This window comes from Manacus vitellinus, unplaced genomic scaffold (genome assembly GCF_001715985.3).
Source record: "Manacus vitellinus isolate BGI_N305 unplaced genomic scaffold, ASM171598v3 scaffold_19_pilon, whole genome shotgun sequence".
Classification (NCBI taxonomy): domain Eukaryota; kingdom Metazoa; phylum Chordata; class Aves; order Passeriformes; family Pipridae; genus Manacus; species Manacus vitellinus.
In genome coordinates, this window is record NW_021939395.1 from 12,214,463 (window position 1) to 12,242,361 (window position 27,899).

A 27,899-nucleotide genomic window follows, 5' to 3' on the forward strand; every position below is an offset into this window, starting at 1 on the left:
AACAACCAAAATTCAGTATTCTGTTTTACTCCTTCCAGATACTGAAGACATTTTATCCCTGAACTTCTGCCAAGCATGGAAGAGGCACTGGGAAACTCTTCATTTCACCATCTATTTGATGAACTGGCTACACCCACAGCCATAACAGAAGGAAGATGCAAAATGCTTTGATCCTCAACAGACACAAAATTGAGTAACTTGCTGCTTAGACACAGAGCATACAGTTTTCAGCAGGTATACTTTAAGGTAAAGAAAGGGAAGGACAGTTAAGTGCACAGGAAAATACTTTGCCCTTAGAAATATTTTCTATGTCTCCGCTGGAATGTCTGTCTGTATCAGTACAAAGATGGACCCAGCTCCAGCAAATGGGATGATATATGCAGCCTCTCTCCAGTTACAGAAGGGTTAGATGTTTATTTTTTAAAGCAAAAAGACTTCTAGAAACTCCTTTTAGCACAAAAAGCTAAAACTCCTAAGTCACTGTCCACCCCTCGTGCTTTTGGGGGCCTATGCCAGTGCTCATAAAAGACAGAGACAAGCCCTGGCACATTCAACACAAAGGTGCTCTCCTTTCAAAGTTATGGCCACACTGGGTCAGAACAAAGCTGCATTCAATATCCAGTTCCTGAAGAACCTGGGCAACAGCCAAAATCCAATTTTATTCCTCAGCTGAGGTACAGGCAAAGGAAGTGGATAAATATTCCCGTTCCTCAGTAGCAAAGATAAGATTGTTTCTCCCTCTTACACATAAGTGTTTGTGCATTTGCTTTCCAACTCAAAACATGCTCTGCTTTAATTCCCCATTCCCTTCTCACATGCACATGCTCCAAGAAAAAAAATTCTGAACTAGTGATGAAAAGAGCTCTACTCTCATTAAAGTCTGCATAGGAGCTTTGCAATGGACTTAGATGGGATTAGAGCATTTATCTAGATTAACAATGCTTAATAGCACAGCTACCAAACAAATAGCTCTACACACAGTAGAAATGACGGCTGTATTTTTCTTGACTGGTCACTCTTTCCCCCAACACCTCTCTGTTACCAGTGTCTGCAGTGCCCATGCACTGTCTACCCTGAAGTATGTTTCCACTTTTCCCCAGTTTCTGGCCTGTTTGGCTGGACACAAGTGGTGCTGACTTGGAGATGCAATTGCATCAGGCATCTCACCAGCTCTCTGAACGTAAGAGGTGAGGTGCAATCCCCCTCTCTCACTGAAGGTGCTGGTTTGGGTCCTTTTGCTTTACACAACAACACTTTCCTTAAAATTGCAGAAACTTAATGTTTTCAAGTCCCACTGACTTTGCTCAGTTCCAGCTTTACATAGATGAGAACATTTGACAGACCATGTAATCACACACTGCACTGTCCCTAAGAAACCAAACGAGGATGTCATATTTTCAACAAATGTAGAGGTTGAGTATAATTTGTTATAACTACAAAACTAAAAGCCTAAGGACTTATACTTCACCTTGCATTTGCTAAGAATTGCTGCTATGGTGAATGTTCAGCAGTGCAAGCTAACAAGGGAGACAAACTCAACTAAGCAGGCAGACTTACTTAGCTATATTTGCATTATTTTCTTGTACTTGTTATTACTTAGATAAATCCAAATAATTTAACTTCAGATATTTTTCCACCTCGGAAAATGACTGCAGATATCCATCACCAACCACAGACTCCTGTGTTTTGGACCAACTGTTAAGAAAGGCAGCATTTTCCTAACAAAAGCTATTGCTCAAGCATTTCCACTGGTAAACATTTGCCAATAGATTTGTCCCTGCTTGTTCTTTTATTGTGCCAAACTTCCTGGATGTACTTTTTATGTCCATATCCACATCCACCAACTTCAAAGACACTACCATTGCAGAGTCAGGTATGCACAGCATCCTGAGCTTGAATGCTTTGCAAAAAAGTACTGATCATATAAAAACTATTTTTCCTTTTAATGCATGTGTTTCAGCACCTCATCTTAAAGTCCTCTATCTACAGCTTTGTCAAAACAGCTTCAGAAGAACTGCCTGCTAAGCTTTATAATTATGCTAAGTACCAGAATCTAATAATCCACGGGCATATATGAACATTATCTGAATTATTAAGCTTACACAGGTCTCAATGCAAAGTAGAACAGATGTCTGTATATACAAGCTGCACTACTTTTACATAATGATGTTAGAGTAACAAAGTCACTTGGTCACTCACTGAAGCATATAACTAGTTTTTAAAAATATGGACCCAGCCAAAAGAACTTTCTCCCTTTCAATTTCAAATCATTTGAAAACCAAAGAGGTGTAAGACCCATTTTGTGGCTAAACACTGTTTTCTTCAGATATTTTACTTACGCTGTAAAGATGGTTCTGTGTCAAATTCAGCTTTTGCTCAATGGAAGGGCAGTGCAGAGGGGCAGTGAGTTCTTCAGATACCCACTTCACTGTTTCTCATGCCCTGGTGGTTCTTCATCTCTATGTGACACCACCAACCATGCTGGGCACCACTCTCAGTTCACCCTACCACCACGAGCTTTCACCTCTGCAGCTACACTACTGCAGTGGTGATGTGAGGATTAATTTAATACCTCAGCTGATCCCAGCCATGCTCGTCAGAAAGGCTCCAAACTAGGCTGCGGTAAAGAGCCAAAGCAGCTACACCTGTGCCACTCTGCACACAGCCTGTGCTGTCCAGCAGAACCTGCTTGTGCAGGTACCACACCACAGGGATGCACATCAGATTGGGAACCTGTGAACCAGAGCCAACTGCCCAAATGAAACCATTCCCAAAACTGTGCCCATTCAAATATAAGACAGAACCTCCAGCAAACGGCTAGACTGAGGAGCAGCAAGAAGATATCTCAAGTAATAGCACTAGTTCTGTGTAATAGATTTACAAATATCCTCGTATCTTTTTATACAAATAGGTATTTTACTTTTCTGGTATGAATTACTTTGATTATATATTACTAGCTACTACACTACCATCCCAATTGGTTTTCCTTCCACTTTCCTCTCCATCTCTTTGCAAGTAATCTTCTCTCTGGCAAATATTTTTGAGAGTCTTCACCAGGTTTTGAACATGAATATATTAATGTAATGAATTGATTTTTTTTATTACCTTAAAAAGACATCTTCTACATCTGATTAGTTCTCTGTACTTAATGTACAAAGAGCATTCACGTATAATCTAGACATGCAGGGCATACAGACTAATAATTATATAGTAAAGAGTTCCCATTTAAATGTGTGTCATTTACACTTAAAATTCTGCTCATTTTTCTTAACATTCTATATTAAAGCTGATTTAAATTATATACTAATACTGCCTTGTAATTACAAGAGCAAAATTTAGTATTTATTCCAAAGTTAATGAGTATCCATAACTTATATTAACATGGAAGCAATAAATTACAGTAAAATATTTTTTCCTGCACTAAAAAACCTAGCAAAAATTCTATTCCAGCAAGACAGGTAGTTAAAATTCTCGGATTTAAAAGTTAGTGCCACACACAGGTGACAAACAGAGTCAGCTCAGGCAGAGAGATGGCTCTAGCTGATCTTCTACTCTCTCTGATGCAGAGAAGTACCATCTGAACATCACTTCCATACTTTCTTTGAGATCTTCAACATCCATAAGTAGGGCATAAGAAATGCAAGGTTGTTTTTAAATCAAGACATGAAATGCAAACCCCACAATGAAACATACTGCCTTCTTCCTAAGAGCAAGTACCTCCTCCTGCCAGAAACACGCTCTGGGTGCAGGTCTCAGCAGCAAGGTTTAGCTCAACTTCTGAGCAGAACAAGATAGAATGAGGCAAACTTTGAGGGCTACTGCTCTATGGAACAGGTCAGTTCTCCTGAAGTGAGACAACTTACATAGATCACACAAACCCACCCAGGATTTCATCTGGGGCTTTGTTTTCACTATAGAATATAAATCACTAACATTATGAAGGATCCACTATGAAGGAGGCACCATTTTAATACCTCCACGAAGGAAAAACAAAACAAGAGCACATTTGACTCCAGTTTTCCCAGGCTTGGACAGTTGCCTTACAGCCACTGGCCACAGTCACATCTGTGCACAGATTAACACAAGGCTCAGATGCCAAACAAGCCTGCTCAAGCGAACCACAAGTGGTAACAGAACAGCAGAGAACAGAAAATTTGTCTGATGACAGCCCAAAGACAGCACGGCAGTTACAGAAGGTACTCTGAAACACCAGCCCCTCTTGGAACACATATTTAACAACCACACGGCATCACCACCAGAAGGAGAACGAGTGTTCTTAACATTTTCAGAAGGTACACACCTGTATTTCTAAATAAGTGCAATTTATTCTACACAGATGTAATTAACATCTACACAGTGGATAATATACTTCACATCTGCTATTGGTTACTAATTTAGCCAGTCTCTGAAAAGGAAGGCATGCAAACTGGAAAGCCAGACTCATTACCTTTAAGACAAAGACCACCAGTTGCTTCCCACCAGGACTTGGCCTTATTAACCTTAGTTTTAAATTACAAAGTCACAGATGTACTCATCAGTTGCTTGATGAAGATTCATTTGCCAATCTCATCTCACAAAAGGAGTAATTAACATGCAGACATTACAGGCTGATGATTTGAATTGTTATAATGCAGGACTACGGACAAATAGCAAGGCACCTGCATATCTCTAACAACTAAAGGCTCTCTCAAAAGTTCCAATTAACCAGCATAATTGTAAGAAATTAAGTAAAAGGCACTGAATTGCATCAGTCATGGGCCTGTTGTGCACAGTCAGACAAATAAATTTAGTGCCTCCAGGTGCAGCACTGTTATAGCCATGGTGGTTTGAGGACAGAAAGAAATATGTCATTTATTTGGCTATTTTATTAGGAAAAATTGGACAAGTCTTTGGCACATAATCCCTTCACCAGATCTGACAAAAGTAGAAGCAAACTCCAGGCTAAATACAGGTTAGAGACAACTGCTCTTAATTAACCTAATTATGCTATTCAGTTAGACAACTTTAGGGAGAGGATGGTTAGCACCTGTGGAGGAAAGAAGGGCATTGAGGGGGAGAGATTGAAAGGTTCTCAACTGTGGAGCAAGGAGATAGGTATATGAGGAAAAGAGTCTGCAGGGAGTGATCTGAGAAAATAATAGATCACAAAAGCACATAGACATCAAAGGCATGGGCATTTCCAGCCACACTCTGGTTCCAGAAGCCAAGGCTCTCTGGTAGGTCCAGTGAAAGAGCCTGGATTTGGTCAGCCTGCACCAGCTCCAGAGCTCTCCTGACTACCAGGGACACTCATAACCATGACAGCCTCTCAAAGGGAGGTCTGAAGGCAGACGGTGTGAAAATCCCTGAGAAATTCCAGAGGAACACCCTGGGATCAGCTGGGGTGTGCAAATCCAGCGGTAAGCTGGCACCGATGCCCAGCGCAGCAGCCTGCCCGCAAAGCCAGCTCCAAATCAACTTCAGGGCACTGCTGCTATGGGACCCATGAAGCAGTGACTGGCTGGAGATGTTCCTCCCCAGGGCACCACTTCCCTCTCCTTTCTTGTGCCAGGTGCCTATCTTGGCCTTTAAGAGCTACTTGCCCAAAAGTTTTTTTTTATTATGTTTTCTAGACTGTTAGAAGGACCAGAGACAACACAGGACATACAAGACAAGAAACCCACTGGTGCTCTTATCAAGTGGTGTCACAGACACCCAGAGACCCCGTTGAGCAGCAGGTTTGATGCACTGCTGAAAACCTTGGTATTTAGATGTTTAGGAGGGTTTGCTTGAATAGAAATTTTAAACTGCGTCTCTCTGCTGTAATAAGATCAGCAGTACCTGTGTCGCTTTGTTTTCCTGGCACCTTTAGGGGTACATCTGCACTGCACCACACATCACACTGCAGAATGCTGCAGGCAAGTGCCAGCTCCTCTCCTCTCAGAATCAGAGCTGTGTATTTAAGTTGGAGGAAGGGCTAAGCCAAGCCACACAGCAGTGAGGTGACAGACACTCAGCCTCCAGGCCCTGAGGCAGTGACTGCACAGAGCTGTGTTTTGCCATGCAGATGTGCCAGCCCATCCACAGCTGGACTCACAAATGCAGAACATCCTAGTGTGTCTTGCAGATGCTTCCTCTCCCTTCTAACAGAAGGTACTTCAGCATCCCATGGTCTGGGGATGTCCCGTACATTTGCAGGCCTTTCCCAGCATGGTCATTCCTCAAAATCCAAATTCATTGGTATAAAGCAACAAAACCCACAGAAATATTGGCTTTGTAGTCAGAATAAAGTTACATAGGAAAAAAAGGTGAAACCCGTGTATGTAGGAGGGGGTCTTCTGTCAAATACAACAGTTAATACTTCTCCAGAGTCTTTGGTATTTCTCGATTTTCTGTTTTACCGTTATCATTTAAGAACTCACAGGCATTTGCGGAGGACTAGGTCATCTCCAGACACTCTCCTCCCCCCGTTTTCCTTGCAACTATTTAATAGTCCAAAGCACTACATGCATGCAGGAAATATTCAATAACCAGGTAAACACAGTGTATTTACAGAGCAACTCCATCACAGCACTACTGAGGACTTGTGGATTTTGTCCGAGCATATTTACCATGGACGGAAAATTAGAAACTTGGACAAGTAAAATGCACTAGATCACTAAAGCCCAAGGGAAAAAAAAAAACAGAACCATCATAGAAACTTCACAGGGAGATTGGTTTCCAAGAAAAGGACATAATGAATATGTGATAGTACTGGAAAAGAAAATAAGTCCCTTGTAAGGTATACTAAACTAATCTCTCTCTTTCAATGAAAAGCACTAAGATTTCATGCTAAGATTCTTCAGCAGCTAAGCTTTTCTAAACATATTCAGGGGTAGAGAGGATGCTATTTTGAAAGATGCCTAGAAGGGTTTTCAGGAGACAAAGACAAAAAAAAAAGTCAATGATGAGCAGTAACTGTATAATCCTGAGTCTGTATTGCCCGTCTGAATGTCAGCTGACAAATGTACTGTTCTCCTCTGACGTTTTGGTTTCAAGATTGCCTGCCTACTCAGTGCTCAAGCCACACATTTTGTTCAGCTAATCCTGATCTCTGGAGAAGTTTTACCAGTATCTACTTAATAGCAATACTGCTATGTAAAAACACAACGAAAAGTGAACAGTTAGAGTGCTACACAGATAGATTTCCTTGCATAAAGGAATAAAGACAGTCTGAGAATGCATATGGTCATTGACAAGTTTTTCCACTGAAATGAGAAGCACCAGGTTGTGCAGACCTTATTATTAATGAGAAGAATTTACTTAGCTAAGCAGCCTGGAAAATCTAGCCTTTTGGGGATCTGCTTTCAGTGTGAAAGCACTGCGGTGGAGCCTGTACACATGAAGCAAAGAAGAAAGCCCTGAAATATTAAATATTAATTATTAAATAGCTACTATTCAATTAAGGAAAGCTTTCACGCAATACATGAATTACACTGAAAAAGGACTTAACTGTTTTAAAGACAATTGTCAGTATCCAGTGGCTCTGCAAGTGCAGAAATACACTCCACCATTTCTTTTGCACCAAACCAGAGCACAGAATATTTCTTCATTTAACATATACATGTAATGACTTATAGAGTACCATGACTACAGAAACGTGTGTCGCCAATTTAATAAAAAGAAACCAACAAAACCAAAAAATAAAAGCACTGAAACCTTCAGAAGTACAAGGTATTACATTTTGGTAACAATTTAAAAGCTAGGAACTTAAAAGTTAGATGACAGTCAACTACAATGGCCAGCTCTTTACCTTTACGAAGATAAAAAGGTTGAAAGATAAATCTGATCAAAATGGTTTTATTTACAACATACCTGTTTTGCTCAGGTAGAGAATTCAATGTACCATAATCTTTTGGGCTTTGGATAAGTACTGTATAAAATGTCATTTCTGATAGGTTATGTACAGTTTCATAGGGGTTTTTTATTATTACTAGTCCAGATCAGAGAGGACTTATACATCATCTCACCATACTCCCTGTATACTACTGCCCATTTAGCCAGTAAGTCCTTGAAGAAGCCCATTAACTTGGATTAAGGATGAACCACAGAAGATTAGAGCGGTGGAGCCCTTGGCCAGACACACTGGCCACACCACCTTAGATGGAGGATGGCAGGGCCAGCTCAAACCTATGGCCATGGAGGACCATTCACTATCACCCATCATCCTTCCTCTGACAGTTACCAAATCCCTGGTGATTAAGAAGGTGAATAACACCACCAAACATACCCAATACCCACAGTGGAACCCCAACACAACATTCTGTGCACCACAGCGACAGATTTGTGAACTGCTCTGAACATCACATTATCCTCCAATTTTATTCTCAACCCCATCTGCTATAAATACCCAGTACCCTAAAGCCAGGTCACTGCTGCCTGGAGCGTGGCAGGGGAAAATGTATAAATATTGATGTAGGAAAAAGAAATACAATTTTATTGGAGGAGTGGGTCCTGCTTGTGATGCCTCAGGAGCCTCGGTGCTATCAGTGTTTTATGGTGTCAAACCATAATTTAAAGGTTGAATTTTATGCCAGCTCACCAGCCCTGTCAAGGCCTCCCATCTTCCATTTCAGCCTATTAATATCACAAAAAGTCAAGAGCCTTCTTTGGCCTTATCACCACTTCTGGAAAGGACTTGTACTCCCTCCATAAGCGGCTCCTCCTGATGATACTGTGAGAGAAGATGCTCTACATGCCAGGAAAGCACAAACTCCCCCACCTCTAAATCCAAAGTCCAGCACTAGCCAGCAGGATTTGTGTTTTGAAGTGATGTATTTTCAGAAGAGACATGGTTTTGTGATTCAGAAGAGCCTTCTAATAATGAACTGCATGGCCCATAGCTATTTCCATTTAGTCTTTTTTATTTAGCACAAAAATTTCTTGAGAAATTATGGTTTTAAATAACTCAGGGCAGGGGAAAATAATCACAACCAATTCACCTATGTGCCTCCCAGTCAGCATCTACTTCATAAAGGAGAGAATATAAAGAAGAGTTCTGCTCTACCTACTAAAATGCAAGTTCTGCCATGGAGGCAAACAGTAGATAGCATGAGCTGAGCTCAGTACATCACTAACTGACTATTTCTTCAAGAGAATTATGCAGCTTTCGTATCAAGAACACACAGTTATAGGTCTCTGCAGGAAATTGGTCAGAAATACAATTAGAAGATAATGTAATAGAACAAATATGTCTCATGGAAAGGAGGACATAAACTTCAAATTAACCAGTGCCTGAATTTACTTTGCTGTTGATCAAATTTCTTACAAGCTTAAACCACCTCTGTTCAACAAATCCAGCCCAGAACTGCAGGGGCATTCAAGCCCTACCTTTAGGGGAGCCAAAGTTTGCACCCAATAGGAGCTTATGGACAGAAAGACAAAGCTGTTTGCATATTTTTAATCCAAAAAGTTCTATTCAAGATGTTCAAACAATTCTCACTGGTATTCAAGTTATCCATAATTTGTTACATCAGCCCAACCAAGAGAGCAGTAAACTGCAGCTGGGGTGGCAGGAAGTGGTAACAGACTGAAGAAAAGAAAGCCTGTATGGACCCTTAGAGAAGGTTATCTGTCCTTTCACTGCATAAATGTGTATGCAGAAGGAGTGCAGGCTCTTTAGGCTGCATGCCTGGAGGTAAACCCCATGAAAATGCCTTCAGGCACCAAACCTGTGCACATGCATAATTTATTTTTTGCATGAGTGAGTAGTTTCAACACCTCTGGTGTTTGCCAAAGAATCCAAGCATTAAAAATTAAAGCAAACCGACTACTCTCATCCCACAGCAAAACAGCACAAACACGTGTCATCACTCATCTCTGTGGTTATGGGCACTGAATAATCCTGCATTGGTTCTAAAAGCAGGACCAGCAGTCTAAGGAGGAAAATATCGCAGGCAGTACAACTAGAACCAAAGTAAAAAATGGTATTTAAATGCCTCCACTCTTACATGTAAAACTACCTCTTACAGTAATCAATAGGTGTCACGTTCCCTCAAATTGGCAATTTTCTGCATGTCCAAAAGGCAATGTTGTTTCCTGGTAGAAACCAAACGCCACCAGTGCATCAGCATTGAATGGGGAGCTTCACTCTGAAACATTTACCTCTCTGTGATCAAAGTCTCTGAGGCTTTTAAAACCATGGACAGATTAATAAAATTGACCAAGGATGAAAAAGAACTAAAATAACTCATTTGTTCTAAACCCAGTGGCAAAAATCAAACCAATTAAAATCATGATCTGAGTCAGTTTTAGTCAATTGTTAGGACCTCAGGAAAAATGCTGCTAGAGCAGAGTTGCAGCTGGTTTCCAATTCAGTTGTCAGTGTGAGGAGGGAAGGGGTTGGAGGAGATGGAGGAAGGCATTAATAGTAACAGAAGCAAAGACAAGAGACCTTGGTCCACACCATGGGCACAGGATCTGCATCAACTTCCCATGACTATCTGAAAGCAAGCCTTGCTCAGGGCAAGAATAAAACCAGGAGGATGAGAGAAAACTTAAAAGGAAACAAAAAAAGTAAAGGTTCGTAGACACTTAGTCAATAAAGAATATTTTTCATAGCAGTTTAAACCAAATGTTGTCAGAAAAAATGTTTTCAATGAGCATGTGGCAAAAGCACCTTTAACAGACCACTGTGGATGTTTCATGGACAGCAAGTCCTCTCACGAACCAAGCAGAGCAGGAAGGCTGGGATTATTAACACTAAACCAAACAGAAATATTCCACCAGATTGGTAACTGGCACATCAAGCCATGGGATGAGTCTACTAAGGACACTCTAAGTATCTATATATCATCTACATTACAGAATCACCTCAGCTGGCTCTGTCCAGGACAATAAGATGTAGTTAATGTGACAACAGCAATATCTGCAAGGGGCCGGAGGAGACAATGCAATAACTATGTCAATACCAAGAAATTAATTTTGCCCAAGGCAATGTGCTTATTTTACAAGGCACCTTGCAACAACAGCAACGTGCCAGTCACATTAACAGCATGGATACATCAGCCACAGGGCACTTACCTGTCCGGGCTGGGCCACCAAGTAATACCAAGAGGAAAAAAAACACAGCACGATGCTATTCTGACAGAATGTGACCCCTGACAGAAGCAGTCCAAATTAAAAAACAAACAAACAAACAAAACCCAAACAACCACACACACACAAAAAAAATTATCAAACAACAGTAACAAAACCACCACTATAGGACAGAAGCTAAAAATAAGATTTGGCAACACTGCTTTTCATCAGCTCTTCCTCTGGGCCTGAAAGGGAAGAGCTTGCAGCAAGCGAAACCTGCCCTCACTTTGGATTCAGGATCACAAACAACTCGTCAATTCCCAATAGTTCACATGCGGCTTGAGCAAAGATATCATTTTCCTGGGGAGGAAAAGCAAGGGCAATGAACTATTACAACTCTAAAAATATCATGGAGTGATGAACTGGAAGGCTGGGTCCTTAACAGATGCTGATTTTCCTGCCACTTCGCACGCACATGTGCTTGCTTGGGCAGCACAAGCAGCCGTTCCCCTGCCCGGCAGCAGACACCCTGTGTGAGCCACGTGTCAAGACACCAATTGCCCATTCTGGGGATAAAGAAGGACCTTTTCTTTGCAGGAAAGCCTGGCAAGGTGCTCATTCTCTGTTTGTCGAACTCTCCCGTGCTTTAGGCAGATCTAAAGTAGGTCCTAATGATTTATGCTCTTTACAGGAGCATAGGAAGGATTTACATGTTTGTCATCTCAAGCTGCATACGGCATCCCACAGAGGCAGAGAAACTGAAAAATGACCAGTTTTCCAAGTTAGCCAAGGTGTAAGAAATAATTAGTGAACCATATTAGCCTACTGAAAGACATGGACTACTGAGAGCCTTTGCATTTTGAGACTGCGTTCACACATACCCTTCCTTAACCTCTTTTCCAGATGAAGGTGAAAGGAACAAGACATGACCTGTTTCCTGTAGGACAGGCTGAAAAAAACCTAACCTGCATACATGCACAGATGAGTGTTTAACACCACAGCACTCAGAGAAAAGCCTGTTACTTCAGAAGATGGGAATTTAGCTACCACCACACCATATCAAAAGAAAGCTCATGAAGTTTTGGTCTTCTGCTTTAAGATTTGCCCCATGCCTTTCTCATATGCCTGCCTGTCCTGATCCATTAGCTTACGTCAAAGCCTTGTTACACACACACAGAATTTTAATTGATTTACTCAAGTCATTGAGCAAGGAATAAATTACATCTTGGAAAATAAAGCTGAGCAGACTAGGGCAGCCTGCTTCATTGCTATGAGATTTTAAAGTTCAAAAACAAAGGCAGATCTGGTTTCATCCCCCAGTTCAATTGTAAGCTTCAAACCACCTGGTGCTCTGAGATGCCATGTTAGCTGGGCCCAATCATCAGCCAACCCACTGATTTTTCATATCAGTGCAGCCAGGGTATTAAGCCTACAAATACAGTCATGCTCCACAGAAAGATCTTGTTTATCTGGTAATAAACTTAAACTAATCACAGTAGTATTAGCTTGAATTTATAAAGCATCAGCCATTCTCTCTACATGGTAAAACACAGAGACATTCTCTAGCACATTGCAGATCTGAATACTGAATAGAAAACACACACAAAACTAACATTTCCCTACTCTGTGGTGGTATTAGACAGATGGAGTCAAAAATTGATGCCACCACCTTTTAAAGACTATTCACACCATATTTATCAAAATATTAATCATCAAGACCTTTCAGTCAATAATCCTTATGCTTGTGAATAAAGGTAAAACATAAGTAAAAAAGGATAATAATAAAGATGAGGATAATGCAGGAGACTGAATTATATAGCATAATTCTCAAATCCAAATTTTGAAGCACAAACTACCATAATACAGCGGAATTGAGAAGGGGCAGCTGTCCCCAAGGCCATCCAGCACAGTACATGGTAAAACTTTATCCCACACTGTTTCAGTTGCAGCATCTTCCAGGCGATCTTTGGGGAGGCAAACTGAACACAGGATTCTGCTCCCTTTTTATTCACCAACACCGTTTTCTGCTGTTGCAAGATCAGATTTCAAGAACCGAATTTGTTTCTCTTATGTACTTCTTCGGTCTCTATTAAACTTGCTGGAACTATCACAGCAATTCATTCTACACACAAAATCCCATCCTGCAAAATCAAGCCTTAATACACAAGTTAAGAGTTTATTCTAGCAATTGTCAGGCTTATTTTAAAACAAAACTTTGATTCAACACAAAAAAAACCCCAACACTTTTTCTAAAGAAAAAACGGAAAGGATATCAAACATTTAAAATATTCATCACAACAGCGGTCAGCACTATGAAACGCAAAGCATGTCATGCTCCCACTGAGGATATTATTCAGCAAGGCTGATACTGAGCAGCACAAATCATGTTTCAATCTAACCTGACAAGACAGTACTGGTTCAGGTTCTGTCCCTTATAAGGTGTCACCCAAATAAACACAGATGAGCTATCGAAGTCTCTTACCAGTACTTATTCAAACACGCATCCCATGCACAGCAATAGTTTAAAATGTTTAAAGCACTAATAAAAACAGTTTGACTGAGAAGGCCAAAGTGCTTTAAGACAAGACATATAAAAGAATTGGGTGTTTCCCGCTCAGGGTAAAAATTTGCTGATGAATTAACAGCAATGATATTCATAACTTTATGAAAAAACAGTGATGCATTATCTTTTCTTAGTGACAGAGGCACTGCCTTGACAAACACCTCATTCACACACGTTTGAATGAGAGGGATGAATGTGTGCTATGTTTTCTTGATTTCTTTTATAAGCCTTTTGTCACTCACTCAGACTTCCTCATCCACACTCAATTGCTCCTTCTGAAATACATTTAACGTAAGAATTTGTCATAGTGGGAACATGACATGACAAGAATATATGACATTCGCTGATAGGAGGCCCAAACCAGAGTGCTAACAGTTTTTCGGTAAAGGAAAAAATGCTTGGCACCTTGCAGGACAGATTGTCAAGTCTTTTTGCAGTGTTTTAGTCTGTCAAACCTGTGTGCTTTCACACTACAGCCTGATATTACTGCTAAGAGTTCCAAAGACAGGGCTGTTGGGGATTTTTTGCTTCCAATACTAACATAGAAGTTAACCCTGTTCATGCTATTAGGAAACTCAAGTGCCTAAATTTTTTTAAGCTGCTTTATCAGTGAAAGAAAGATTTTGCCTTTAAATCCTAGATAATTAGTAAATTTAGTCATTCCAGGCTTCACTTTTGGGGGTCACAAGGCTCACCGACACTGGTGCCACATGTGGGCTTTCACAGGACTAGTTATTAAAGGACAGCACTTGTCTCAACCTGGTGGAAGTCCAGGATAGAGTTTTTTCCCTATGGTAAATGAAAACCAGGAAACTTAAGCACAGGCAGAGCACAATTTGAAGACTTCATATAAACAAAAAGTTTCATTTTTGTGTGTTTGAACAAATATATATAGATTTTAGTAAGCATCACAAACATACTCCCAGTTTAGTAAATTGAAAAGGTGAAAAATCAGACCAGTTTTTTTAGATCCTTAAACTCTGACTGACTAGATCATTGCACATCAGAGTTGGGTCTCCCCTCTTCTATTTCCAGTGTAGATATTTAACTATTTATTTTTCACTTGTAAGCCCAGTTCTGTCTCTCTTGATTATATTTTCAGCCTCTCCTGCCACTTTACAATTTGTGTGCTTTTCAGACAATCTGAAAAACACCCAACTGGTAGAAAACATCCTTAGGCAATGAACTCAAACAGTTAACCTGGTCTGCAAAGGTATTTCTCTTTATATGCTTAGTATTTGCAACAGTTTCAGCGTCTCAAATGCTAACGATTTTGCCAGCTCCAGCCAACAGTGAGGACAAACACATATCTTTGGTCCCCATATGGAAAGCCCTGGAGATGCAGCAAATCCACAAGCTCCTTTTCCTCCTTGTGCCTCACTACCTCCACCTCTATATCACTGCTAACTTCATCTCTCCCTTGGACCCCGGTTCCCTCAAAACTCCCACTGATCACTTCCTGCCTTAGATATTCCCATCTCTTCTTCTCTGCACTTCACAAATCCACACTCCACAGTGAGAAAATACCCAGCCAGGCTATTATTACACTCCTGGAAACAGTGATAAATTACACCCATAATATCCCCTCTTCCATTACATTTTTCAGCTTCCTTGTGCTCTCCAGAGCCTTTTCAAAGCTAATTTTCTACCGTTCAAAGTTTCACGGAATTTGCTTTCTCCTGTCACTCCATCATACTTTCTCCCCCTTCCATTCTCATCCTGGCATCTCTTATTCATTCCACAAATCACAAAGCAATTGGAAGTTCATCCTTCACTATCAAATGTGCAGTGAAATAAAACCAGACACTTCCAGTCCAAAAGGCACATACACAAACCCTCCCTACCTTGCTACAGTATTTCCTACCATCCTCCATGCTATTGACTTGAAATTGTGGTTTTGGTTGTTGGTTTTTTTTTCTTTACTCTTATATCTTTCCAAATCTACTCCTAACATTGTTCAGAAGCGCCTGAGTAATTTTTCTGATCATACTCAAAAGTCTTGCAAAAACATCCCAGTTTTGACAGGAGGCCTTTTCAGACCAAGGGTGGAACAAGGACACAGATGGAAGACTTGACAGGTCTTTTTCCTTAAAATAGTTCCAGTGTGCTTATTTTTCCTGAGTAACTTCAAAGAAGTTTTGCATATGTCCAGTGGGGGAACAAATTCAAATGTTTAAACACTGAAAGTTGCCATGAAAATAATTGACATTTTTAACAGCTTTGCACAATCCTGCTCTCCTCTACATTCATTCATTGCTGCCACTTAAATTAGGCATCCTTAGCAAGAACCTCAACTGTTTTTAAATTAACTACTAGGACGAAGTACAAATTTACCCTCCTCCTATCTTCCATGCTGTTCTCTCCTTGTATATGAGTTACTGCATTACTATCTACAAAGCTTTCCCTCCTTTTGTCTACCAACTGGGCACCCTATATGAAAAGACTATTGTTTATATGTTTGTTATTCACAACACCCCAGAAATCACGTGATAGAAATTCCTCCCAAAGATACAATTATACGAACAGAACTTGAAAACTGGTTTTTCCACTGATATTCTGAAAAGAAAAAAAAACCAAACTCAAGCAGCATAAAACCCAACCCCAAAACAAACACCCAAACCCCTCTTCCAGCTAAAGAAATCAAAGATGCTGCTTCCCAGTGGCCAAGTAACACAGGTCTATATGCTTAACAGGCTAGGTACCTGCCAAACTCCAACATTAAAACAGACACATTCCTTTATCACCCTCCCTGGCCAGGAAATATCCTGACACTGGAGTGGATCTGAAACAGGCCACTCTTCATCCCAGAAATCTTTTCTCAGCTCCTGGGACTCGCTGGAGTCAGAGTGCTGACTTCCTGCTGCTGTAGCCTTCCCATTATGTCACCAAGAACAGACTTGCTCTTTGATCCCTTTAGACTTATTTCACTTTTACCACCTTTTAATGACTTCTACCGAAATAAATAAGAAAATAACATCCTTTCCTCAGAAAGCAAACGTGGGGAAGAGGAGAAGAGCAGCAAATGAAAGTCATTCCAGTTCTCCTCATCCAGTCACTTGAAAACAGTTAGCTATTTTTGGCAAGCTCTGAACGTTCAGTCACTGGTATGCAAGATGAGAAGAAAAAGTAAAGCAGAGCACATGACAAACCTGCACTGATTGTACATCAGTATGGCTGCAGAGACCTTTCTCCTCTTTACAGTGAGAAGAAATACTACTTCAACATCTGCAGCATGGGGTAGGAAGGAGTACCCACACCACCTGAAGGTCTCAAACAATTACAAATCATGATTCCCCCAGGAAATGCATAGGCCTGTGATTCCCACCAATATTACAACTCACAAAAATACCACCACATCTTTATTTCACTAGGAAAGACTTTCACGGTTCAGGTATTCCAGCTCTGCACCCCACAAGAAGTGACAATGGTTTGCAGTGTCAATTGAGACCATCACATTTTCTTATTCTCTTGCAGCACTCACAGGAACAAAGTGTAAGTGACAGAAGTTCAGAGCACTGTGTATAATTACAGTTAAAAAATTTATCATTTTCGAGGAGCACTGTAGCACAAGGTGGGCAAACTGAGAAATAAGAGCAACATAAGAAATTCCTGTGTCCACTGAACATAAAAGATAGCTGCATAAAACTTCACAGCAGATGTAAAATCCAAAGCAAAAATGTTTCTGTGTAAGTAATACATTGAAAATGTATGGAAGTAAATCCAGCCTAAGATACTTGAACATTGTGGCCAGTACCAGTGAACTACTTAGAGATGCACATGGGGAAAAAAGAAAAAAAGGTACCTACCATCTTCTTGATAACTCCTGAAAAAATGCCTGAAAACCCAAAATCAGAAGAAATCTCTCTCTCCATGTGTCTGCTGGGCAGGTTAAAAGCGTGCAAGGCTGGGTGTGAACTGATGAGTGCTGTGGGTCACCTGGAGCTCATTCTACATCACTCCCTTCTATTGGCTCTCTTCCCTGCCCCTCTCCTGTTAGCTTTCCTTTCTGGTTCTTTCATACTTTCTTTACATCGTATCTTTCTTATTTTATGCAAGAAAAAAGAATGTCCTGGACTTTTTCCCTTCATTTAGGGAAAATCAGAAATTTCTAAAATTTGAGGAAAAAGTCATCTACAACAGAAGAGGAAAATCTCTGAGGATTCCTGATTCCCCTTCCCTGGAGATACTCAAAAGGCATTTGGACACAGTCCTGAGTAATGTGCTCAGGGGACTCTGCTTGAGCAGGAAGGTTGGACTACATGAGCTCCAGTGCTCCCTTCCAACCTGGACCATTCTGGGATCCCACACCCAAAATTAATGGAAAAGTCAAACAAAACCAGATGAGTGCTAATTACCACTGGATTTGAATAAACAAGCTGTGGGGGGCAGGAGAAAGTGGTTCAGAACCCCTAAACTTCTATATTCCACTAAATGAATAAAACCTGTGTGAACCTGCTGGAATTGCAGAGCTGATGGCCATCACCCCCTCCTCTGTTCAAGGAGCTGCAGTCCCTGGGGAAACCACTGACATACAGGAACAGTTACCTGCTTCCAGGAGGAAGAGGGAACTTTCTAATTCCTCTTCCTTGGCCCATTCTAGTGAGAAGGGCAATCAGCCCATTACCTTCCTCACCAGATGCTGAGGCTGAGCCACAAGCCCTGGCTGTCACCACATCCCTGTGCAGCTGAGTTGTGTGTTGGTGCCCAAGTGTCATCGTCAGGGGCCTCTGTGAGGTGGGAACAGGGGCTGCCCCAAGAGTTCCAGCACGTTCCAAACGGTTCTGGAAGGTTCCACAAAAGCCTCACCCAGCCTGGCAGCGACAACGGTGGTGCCTCTGGGAAAACATGTTGGAAACAAAGAAAAACACTGGGGCCTGTGATCTCCCTACAGGGGGAAGAGGTGGAGGACACCAGAGCAGAGCAGGTGAATATGCCTTAGGGAACCACAGCTCGTGGAGAGCCTGTGCTGGAGCAGGTCTATCCCAAGGACTACAGGTCATGGGAAGGGCTCACACTGGGGCAGGGGAAGAGTGTGAGGAGGAAGGAGTGGCAGAGGAGAGCTTCTACAGACCAACCATCACCCCCATTCCCCACAGTGCTAGGGCAGAGGAGCAGGAGTTTGGAATAGAGAAGATGACCCTCGGGAAAAGCAGGAGGAGTGGGAAAGATATCCAAGTTTTTGTCTTTATTTCTCACCATCCAACTCTATTTTAATCATCAGTTTTTCCCAAATCAATGTTGTTTTGCCCATGATGGTAATTAGTAAGTGATCTCCCCATCTTTATCATCTCAATTCATGAGCTTTTCTGTCTCATTTTTTCCCCCTGTCCTGTTGAGGAGTGTGAGCAAGAGAGTGCTGGGTGACCAAGGTCAACCTACCACATCAGCATTTTCTCTCTTGGCAAAGTGTGTTTTAAGGGGATGGAGGAGGGAGATTAGCAGAACAATCAGATGGGTAATGCTACTACTGCTGATGAAATCCCACCTCTGGGATGCCAGTCTCAGTTGTTACAGCTTACACAAACAGGCAGAGGGAAGTCCACCAGAGAAGTACAGCACTGTCTGGAACCCCTGTGCTGGCATCCAAGAGTGATGAACAGAGATGAAGTCGTCACATTACAAAAGCCAGCAAATGCCTGTGGACCACTCCGGTCAGATGAGAATTACATGATGCGTATCTCTGACCTGATCCCGCTAACACAAAAGGAATTCATCCTAAATTGGGTGGTAACTAAAAGGACAGGTATCAAAAATATCAAGCACCTGTTAAACAATTTATTCTTAAAGCAACAAGCGGGGCCTTATATCAATTATGTCAGCCTCGGACAAAAAGCATCTAGAGATTACCTGGGCCACAGAACAGAGTGATCTCTATAAATACATCTTCATTTCACTTACAACCACAACCACAGTATCAAAGGTAATGAACCGCCACCAGTTCAGATTTAGTTAATCTTGAACAGTGTACGTGTAATGCAACCCAGACCAATCACAATTCAACTGCTATTTCAGGCATATCTCTTCTTCCTGCTTCATTTCTGTCCCTCTGCTCCCTCCCAGCTCAGAGTGATGCTCTAATTATTCAAACAACGTAAGCAGCGTTCAATCCATGCCAGCCCTTTCTTCCTTTAGCACTGACCTTGCCTTATACATCACTCTCACAAAACTAATTAAGTGGAGAACAGTCCCACTTTACACTCTCTTCATGAAAAGAACTGAATTGCTACCTGCCCGAGGGTGCAATTCAAATTATTTTCACCTTCATTTCTCTCAGCAAAACAATACAAATATTGAGCAAGAAAACAGACCAGGTAATTCAAGGAAATCCTTTACCCAAGATACCACACAAAAATAAAAGGATTATTGTAAATAACATACTCCTTTAGTTGTTTCATTTTGTTTTTAAACATGTCTTTTCATGTAAGCTTGGCCAAGACGGGTTTTGGGAAAAACAGGAAATTTTTTAGGCCAAAAGACAAAGTTGAGGAAAGAAAAACACTGTTCGGGGTACAGGGACCCTACAGACAGGCTCAACTAAGAGAGATCCAAGTGCCTAAGAAAGCTTCAGTCCCACAAAATATATCTGAAATCACTGAATCTGTGAAAGCATCCAGTAATCAACAGGGAAGTTCCTCTCCAATATACAGAAACACAAAAATCGTGGTCTGAAAATGCTCAGCTGTAGGTTGTCTACGATGCCGAGCTTGTCCTCCCAGATTCACAGATGTTTTGTTTGTACACAGACTAAGCACACATCTAGATTCAGAGAGGATATTATAAAAGCATAGATTCACAGCTTGCAGTGAGGAGACTAAGAACAGGATTTGCCAAGTCTTTGCTCCTGAGGAAGTGGTTCATATACCCTGGATCCATCTCTTTTCCTCAACACACTATAGCAATAACATGAAGAACAGAAGAAGAAAATTAACATTCATTTGACCCAAGGCTACACTGCAGCACAAAATTTGCAAAGCAATGGGGTAAGACCAGTGCCTTGCAGGAAATCACAGTAAATGGGACAAATACATTTCTTGATGACAAGTCTCTGGCATATTGTGGGTGGCCACAGACCAGAGATGCATGATTTGGCATGGGTCAGGCATCTGCTGTGGATGCTGATGCTCACCCCTTTGCAGTCCCCTGCAATGCTCCATGGGGCTACTCATCCTCCAGGCTTCATCTGCCCGGGAGTTTTTCCTCTGAAGATGAGACTTGGCATCTGCCAAGAAGCAACTATTATTAAGTTTTCCTCTAGAAGCAAAAAAAGATGACTGCCTTTTACTACCTTCCATGCAACACGAGTTCTTTGGCACAGGCAGCAGCCGTGTGAGAACCAACACTATCACAAACCCGAGTTTGGAGCTTGTCCCTGAAAATCCTGTCTTACTGTGGATTTCTTCAGCTAACACTGAAAGCCATTACAAAGCATTGGCACAAATGTGCTGGCATCTTGTTATCAAGGCCACTTCCATTTTTTAATTGCTAGTGTTTTACTGTCATATGTGAGGGGCCATTGTCTTTGGATTTAGAGGGAAGGATATTTCTTTTATAAATTTATCCTTCATAAAGAGTTACTCTAGTTTGTGGTACCAAAATCAGTCACAGATAATGAGTCATAACAGGAGGTAGTTACTGTAAATATTCTAAGCATGGACACATTAACAACCACCCACTAATCAGAGGCAATGCCACAGGCAGACACAGAGAACTCCCACTGGTGTCAATGGGAATTTTGAATGGTTCAGGACCTCAGCCAAAAGCTGAGTATCTATTGTAACCTGAAGCATTACCATCCAAGATGGGGGGGGTCATGCCTCAGATTTTGGCTGTCACTTTCCAGTGGGCAATGAAGGCATCCATTCAAAGTGAATCTGCAATCTCAAATTTCAGACAGGAGGTTCGGGGATTTCTAGTGTGAAGTGAATAAAACAAAAGCATTGAGTTTAATTACTCATTCTTTGGTGTCATTAAACGTTTATAATACAAACAAAAGTTCTGATGCACAAATCAATAGCAGCAATTGACCACAAGAAGACCCAGTCTACTGCTGCCAAACATCTGCCTGAAGGGATACACAAGTTCATACCCTAAACTGCAGCTGCTGCTGAAGTTTGGTGGGGCTTATCTGACACGCAAAAGAATTGGCACCCAAATTTCTGACAAAAAGACAAAGAAATGCCCTGCCTCCCACCTGAGCTGCCCAAGCAGCAGTTAAGGCTGTCAGTGCTGTGCTCCCTTCCCCCTTCTCACACAAGTCTGCACTTGCTGCTAATTTTGATTCCGTGGACTCAGACCAAGACATGGTCAGCTTACATGCTGCTCTTCTTCAGTCCCTGAAGTAAGTTACTTTCTCATGATTCAGTACCATAGAAATATAACTGTTGAGATCAGCTTCTTTATTTTTGTCGGCTTTTCTCCAGACCTTTCAATCATAAGCTGCATTATACTATATTCCCATAATGCCAGGAAAAGCAGTAATAGATACCTCAAAATTCTGACTTCTATTTTTCCTGCCAAGTGATTTCTCTAAGTGCTTTGTTTTCTGCTGTCACTGAAATAGAATAGTACCTGTACTTCCAAAGTCTTCACTGTTACTGTCACTATTTCAATACACTCCTCTCAGATTAGAAGCTTTCAGCTTCAAAGATACTCCTATTTAGCTTTCTGGAGAAGAAAATATACTCTGCACTTTCTCACTGCTCATGGCTGAAATTACCAGACGTTTGGACAAAGCAATCAAAGTTTCTTGTGGCGACAACGTGGTGACAGGAAAAGACACCCCGTGATGCCCTGATGGGGAAGCCAATAGTATTATGATCCCACAGGTAAAAAGAAAAACAAATGCAGATTAATCCATTCCTCAGATTTAGTTTCAGACTCTCTGCTCTGTCTCTTGGCTTTCCTCAGAAGAGTCACACAAACTGCACAGCAGCCTCTGGAAAGAGTCTGGCTGAAATACCAGACAGCACGAGCTCTTTAAGGCCCAGATCCAAAGGACAGGGATTTCAGCATGTCTCAGCTCCCTTTCTTATGCCCCGTATTCTTCTAGTGCCCCACACCTCTCCCCCAAATAAAAGGTTAGCAAATATTTCATTCAAATGTGTGTTGACATAGCCCCAGGGATCGCTGGGGACACTCCACATACTGTTCTCAAAGCACAAAGCAAAAACATTTTGAGGGAGACCTGGGGAAAGTCACCTGTCCTACCACACACATGGCTCTCCCTACACCAGCTATGTGGCAGGAAAAGAACCTGGCTGGTGGGAACTGTTCTGCTGCCTGGGGGAATTTCCTGAGCATATTACTACAATGGAAGAAGAGCTGTTACCAACCATCAGATGACCACTGCAGGATGCTGAGCTGGTGTTACACAGATTCTCATACTCCTGCTTAACCCCAGAGCAAATGCAGACTGAGGAGAGACACGGAAACCTACCCCATGCTTGAAACCACCAATATAGAGAGGACAAGGCTGCTCTCTGGAACAAGTTGTTTGTTACCACAGACACCACTCTGGAGCAGCAGCAGTGCTGCCAATCTATCTGTTTAAAACAGATAGCAGATTACATGGGCTTATGGCATCCTGCACCTCCCTAACACTCACACAGTTAAAAAAAAATGGAGGAAAAAAATCTTATAGGCTACATTCACAGTTAATGCAGCATCTTGCAGAAAGTTAAGGTGCACGTCCCTAACTTCACTAGGTTAATCCAGGAGCTTTATTTAGATTGGGATAGTTAATTTTCAGACATCCACAGCCAGTTTTAAAAGCAGCCAATTTCTGAGCAAAACAGCCATCACTGGGTTTTCTAGGCAGGACTTGTAAGTGGAACCAACAGACTCTGAAGGAAGCAGTTACTTTCCTCTTTGACTTTGGAAAAGAAGTGAAAAATCACAACTATTTAATTAAAAACGGATTTTGGTACTTCTATTACACCTCTGCAACTCCACTGACGCCACCACAGCCTTTATGAGAGAGGGTAATTTAACTGAAAATACCCACTGCAAGACAGTAAGTACTTTCTCTGGATTGTGCTGACTCCTACCAAAATCCACAGCCTTTCAAGGTTCTGTATAAGTCAAGTTTTTCTACAAAGGCTCACCACAAAAGCTGATTGCAGAAAGTGCCATTTAACAATTTACACAAAGCAGCTCTCTACATTTGGGCTGAATATGGCCCTCCTCAAGTTCTGTAGAGAACTACAGCAAAGTCTCATCTGATGCACGACCTGTAACGCATAAGAAAGCTTCAGGAGTAAGAAAAGCTGACACTGCTATCACTGACAAAGTACTCCACATTTATTATGCAAATATAACCCTGAGACACCTGCACTTACAGCAGGTATTAAAATTACATCATATATCTTACAGAATGTAGGATACATGAACATATCACCACAATAAGCTACTCTTACATGAAATGTGATTGTATTGTTCTTTGAAAGAGGGACTAACTAACTCAAAACCACAGATGTTTCTCTCAGGACTGAAGTATTTCCAGTGCCACTGTATAGCTGCAGAAAAATGCAGGAAATGGTGTACCATCCTTTCCAGACAAATTACTGTTTCATTGTATGAAACAAACAAACAAATAATATCAAACAACAGCCCACCCATCACAGCCTGTTTTTACTATGCTAAATCCAAATTAAACGTTCCCATTGAGAGCAATAACACTCAAAAACACCAAAAGGAAATTCAGGTAGTTTAGAGCAAAAAACATTTCCTATTTTCGTCTACAACACAGGAGGCTAAAGAAGGCCACGCAGCCTATATATTAACTGGTAAATGCTACCTCCTTATCATCGTACCCGGAGCCTTTTAAAAGCGTATTTCACAGATGTTAACCATTACTCACTTTCCCACAGCAGTACCAAACCACCTTATAGGAGTACCGGCTCCTCCTGCTGTATCTAAAACTGCCTCTTCCCTTGGTGATAACGGAGAAAGTTTTTATTCAAGCTCAAGGAGTGTACCAGCGTCTCCTGGAAGCAGAGGATCAGCATCAACTGCTTTTCTTGGGAGTCTCAGAATATACACCTTCTGGTACACTGTCACCACAGAAATCAAAGCCTCACATGTCTAAGTCATTACTGACTCACTAACAGCAGATACAAATGCCTTTGTCCCAATGTTTTGAAACATACATGTGCCAAAACCTGTACACGGGCAATTTCAAATGTGAAGTCAATGTGTCATTAGAACTTGTAATCATTAGCACAAAATGGAATATGTAGGCTTGACTTAAAGAAACAAGCTTTCAAGCAAGCATAGCATAAGTATGGCAAATTCTTTTTGTTTAGGATTACAACACAGTTCTAAATCATGCAAAGTAATTCCTCAGAAAGACAGAAACCTTTTGTTCTGCATTGCTTAATAAATTATTTAAAGCATAATTTAGGCAATAAGGCCACCATAAACGTAAAAAGAAACACCACAACTCAACTTCAAAGAAGATAATGAAAGGCAAAAAAATTATTTATATAGAAAAATGTAAGGTTTTGCAATGCAACTGAGTGGTGAACTTGTGTTGCTGTGAAAAATAATAATAATAAAAAAAGATCCGATGCAAACGCTAAGGTTTTGGTCAAAAGATAACATAGAAGTGGAAAGAGAGTTGGGGAAAAAAAACCCCACATTAAAAAAAAAAACCCTCAAAAGTGTTAAACAAACTTTTTCAAAATCAAGAAACCAAAAAGTTTTTTCCTAAAGAATAGAAAGGATGAATTGTTTTGATTTGGCCTCTCAGGCTGCTAAAAAAGTAAATGCCAGGGAAGTGCCCATCACGTTTCATAAAACTAGTAAATACGGAGCAGGTTTTCCCTCTTTAGGGGAGGCCCGGCCCATACCCTTCACCGGGTACCTCACCAGCCCCAGCCTGCCACCCAGATGGACGTTTGAGACGACACACGGATTTATGTAGGAACACACAGGAACACCGCTCTGGAGGGACACGGAGCGCTCCCGCACCACCCCCTTCCCGCACGTCCCCTACAGCCCCGCGCTGGGGATGGGGGCTCGGCAGAGGGGGGCACCGCCACCTGTGCGTGCCCCTGAGCGGGCCATGCAGCGCGACAGGGACACCCTGCGTGCAGCACAGCCCCCAGGCCATGCACCCCGCCCCGCAATGCCCCAGCGCCCGCGGTCCCGGGGGCGAACCGGGGGTGGGGGAACCCCCCCGAGCGCAGCCCAGCTGGGGGGTCACCCCCGGCCCCGGCGGTGCCCGGCTCCGCGTCTCCATGGGCGATGTCTCCCCGCTCGCTCGCCTCGGCCGGAGCCGGGGCCGATGCAGCGCCGAGCACCCCCCGGCCCGCGGCAGGGGGAAGCCGCACCCCCCTCGGCGGGGAAGGGGGGCACTTATTTCGGCGGCGCCGCATTGAGCCGGGCCCCACGCCCCGCCACGCCAGGCACCGATCCGCCCCGGGCTCTCCGAGCTGCGGGGCTGTCGGCGAGCGGTGCCTCCCTCCCAGCCCGGTAAGGTCGGCCGTCCGCGGTCGGGCCGGGGAACACGCCGGTTTATCGGGGCGGCTGCGCCTGCCTTACCCTTGGAAGCATCTTTCTCTTCTTTGGGCTTGATCACCTTCCCGCTCATAGACCCCAGCTTGGGTGGGAAAATCCCCGGGAGCGTCGCGGATTCCGGCTGGACCCAAAGAAACCTCGGGCGGGGGGCAGCGTGCGTGCGTGGGGGGGATCCTCTACGCCGAAAAGGCAGAAATAACACCAACAGAAGGGGGGTGGCGGGAAAAATGAGGAGCCGGAGAGCTGCCCGCTCCCCGGCGCGGTGCCTCGGAGCCCGGCGGCGCCGCCGCGGTGCTGCGGGAGCGGAGCGGGAGCGGAGCGTGGGGGCTCCGGCAGCCGCAGCACCGAGCCCCTGCGCCGCTCGCCGTGCCGGAGACAAAGCGATTTTCCCTGTGTTCTGCCTGGCCCGGCCCCCTCCTTCCCCCGCCTCCCCGGCACTCCTTCCCCTCCCCAGGGCCAGGGAAGCGCAGCCGGTCCTGGAAGTCCACCGACCGGGGGGAGGGGGTACTGTGAGTTGGGGAGGGTTGTTTGCTTGGCTGTGTCGGGGTTTGGTTTTTGTCTTTTCGCATCCTCCCTTAATAATAACGGGATGGAGCACCAGAGCTGCAGCCGCGCGCATGGGGAGACGGAGGAGAGGAGGACGCGAGGTCCCCGGGCACTGCAGAAGAGGCGGCAGCGTTTTACGCTCGCGGCAAACAAGGAGCGCTGGACGCTGCCCCCCTCAGACCATCCCGCGGCTTCCGGCGCTCCCCTTTCCCATCAAATAGTTACGGGGGGGAAGGGGGGTGGAAAAGGCGGGGGAGGGAGGGGGCAAAACACGCCCCGCTGCCCTCTAGCTACCGGACGGTGGTCATCTTAACCACTGCCCCCCCATCTGCGGAGCCGCTCCCACCCCCCTATCTCACAAGGGGAGGCTCCGGCCAAGGGGCTGTGGCCCCTGGCACCGCCCGGTCCCGAGCCCGGCAGCCTGTTGCTGTCGTCGCGGGAGTGCAAAGAGCCGGCCTGGGGACATGGAGCGAAAAGGAGGGCACTGCATTCCCTTTAACCGGGGACACGCAGAGCCCACGCCGTCCCCCTCCCACCTCTACTGCTCTGCCCCGGGGCGTGGGATGGCGCTCACCCCCCTCCCTGCCTCCCCTCCATCCGCCCTCGGGGAGCAGGAGGGGACCCCCAAGAGCAGCCAGATGTCCCCTCACCTGTGCTACAAAACGGCGTATCCCCCCCTCCCCCTTTGGCGGGGGCAAAACTTCCTACGAGCGGGGCTGCTGTCAGGGGAGGGAGCGCAGGCTGCGCAGGGAGGGAGGGAGGGAGGGAAGGAGAAAACCAATGCAGCTGGCGCCCCTTGGAGCCTGGCCCTACTCGTTAGCGCCCAAAATAAAATGCTGGGAAGGGCGAGCCGTGAAGTGCCCCGTCGGTGCGGCAGCCGGACTCTTCCAATCTCTTCCTCCCCCCCTCTCCAAAATGGCCCGTTTGGAGCGGGGGACACAGTGGATTTCTCAAGACCAACAGGGAACAAGGTGGAGCTGGGCACCCCCGGGGGAAGGCAATATGCTCAGGGCACGGCCCTCCCCGTGGCCTCTGGGCACTCCTCTGCACGTCCTGCCCCCGCGGCGGGACAGGCAGCGCGCACACAAGCGCAACCCCCGCACCGGGGGTCTCCGGGAGAGGCAGCAGCCACCGGGGCTGCGCGGCCTCTATTTTTAGCGGAGCCGAATTCCTGCCCCTTCACCCTCCGTTGCTCCAGCCCAGCGCTGGGGACAGCTGGAGGCAGATCGGCTTA

The 27,899-nt window shown here is 43.7% G+C and overlaps 1 protein-coding gene across 5 annotated transcripts in view; it reads right to left on the minus strand.

Moving 5' to 3' along the window:
- FGF13 (fibroblast growth factor 13) overlaps positions 1 to 27,334 on the minus strand; it is a 248,636-nt gene extending 221,302 nt beyond the window's left edge. The window contains exon 1 of one of the 5 annotated variants that reach the window (XM_018070718.1): positions 27,316 to 27,334. Coding sequence is in view for 3 of the 5 variants with exons in the window: in XM_018070720.1 (XP_017926209.1) it covers positions 18,225 to 18,315 (91 nt within the window). In the remaining 2 variants the exon portion in view is untranslated. Of the gene's footprint in view, positions 1 to 18,224; positions 18,316 to 26,143; positions 26,328 to 27,315 lie in introns of those variants that run through there. The other 4 variants (XM_018070714.2, XM_018070713.1, XM_018070720.1 and 1 more) reach the window with 4 other exon arrangements.
- Between the last annotated feature and the right edge of the window lie 565 nt (positions 27,335 to 27,899).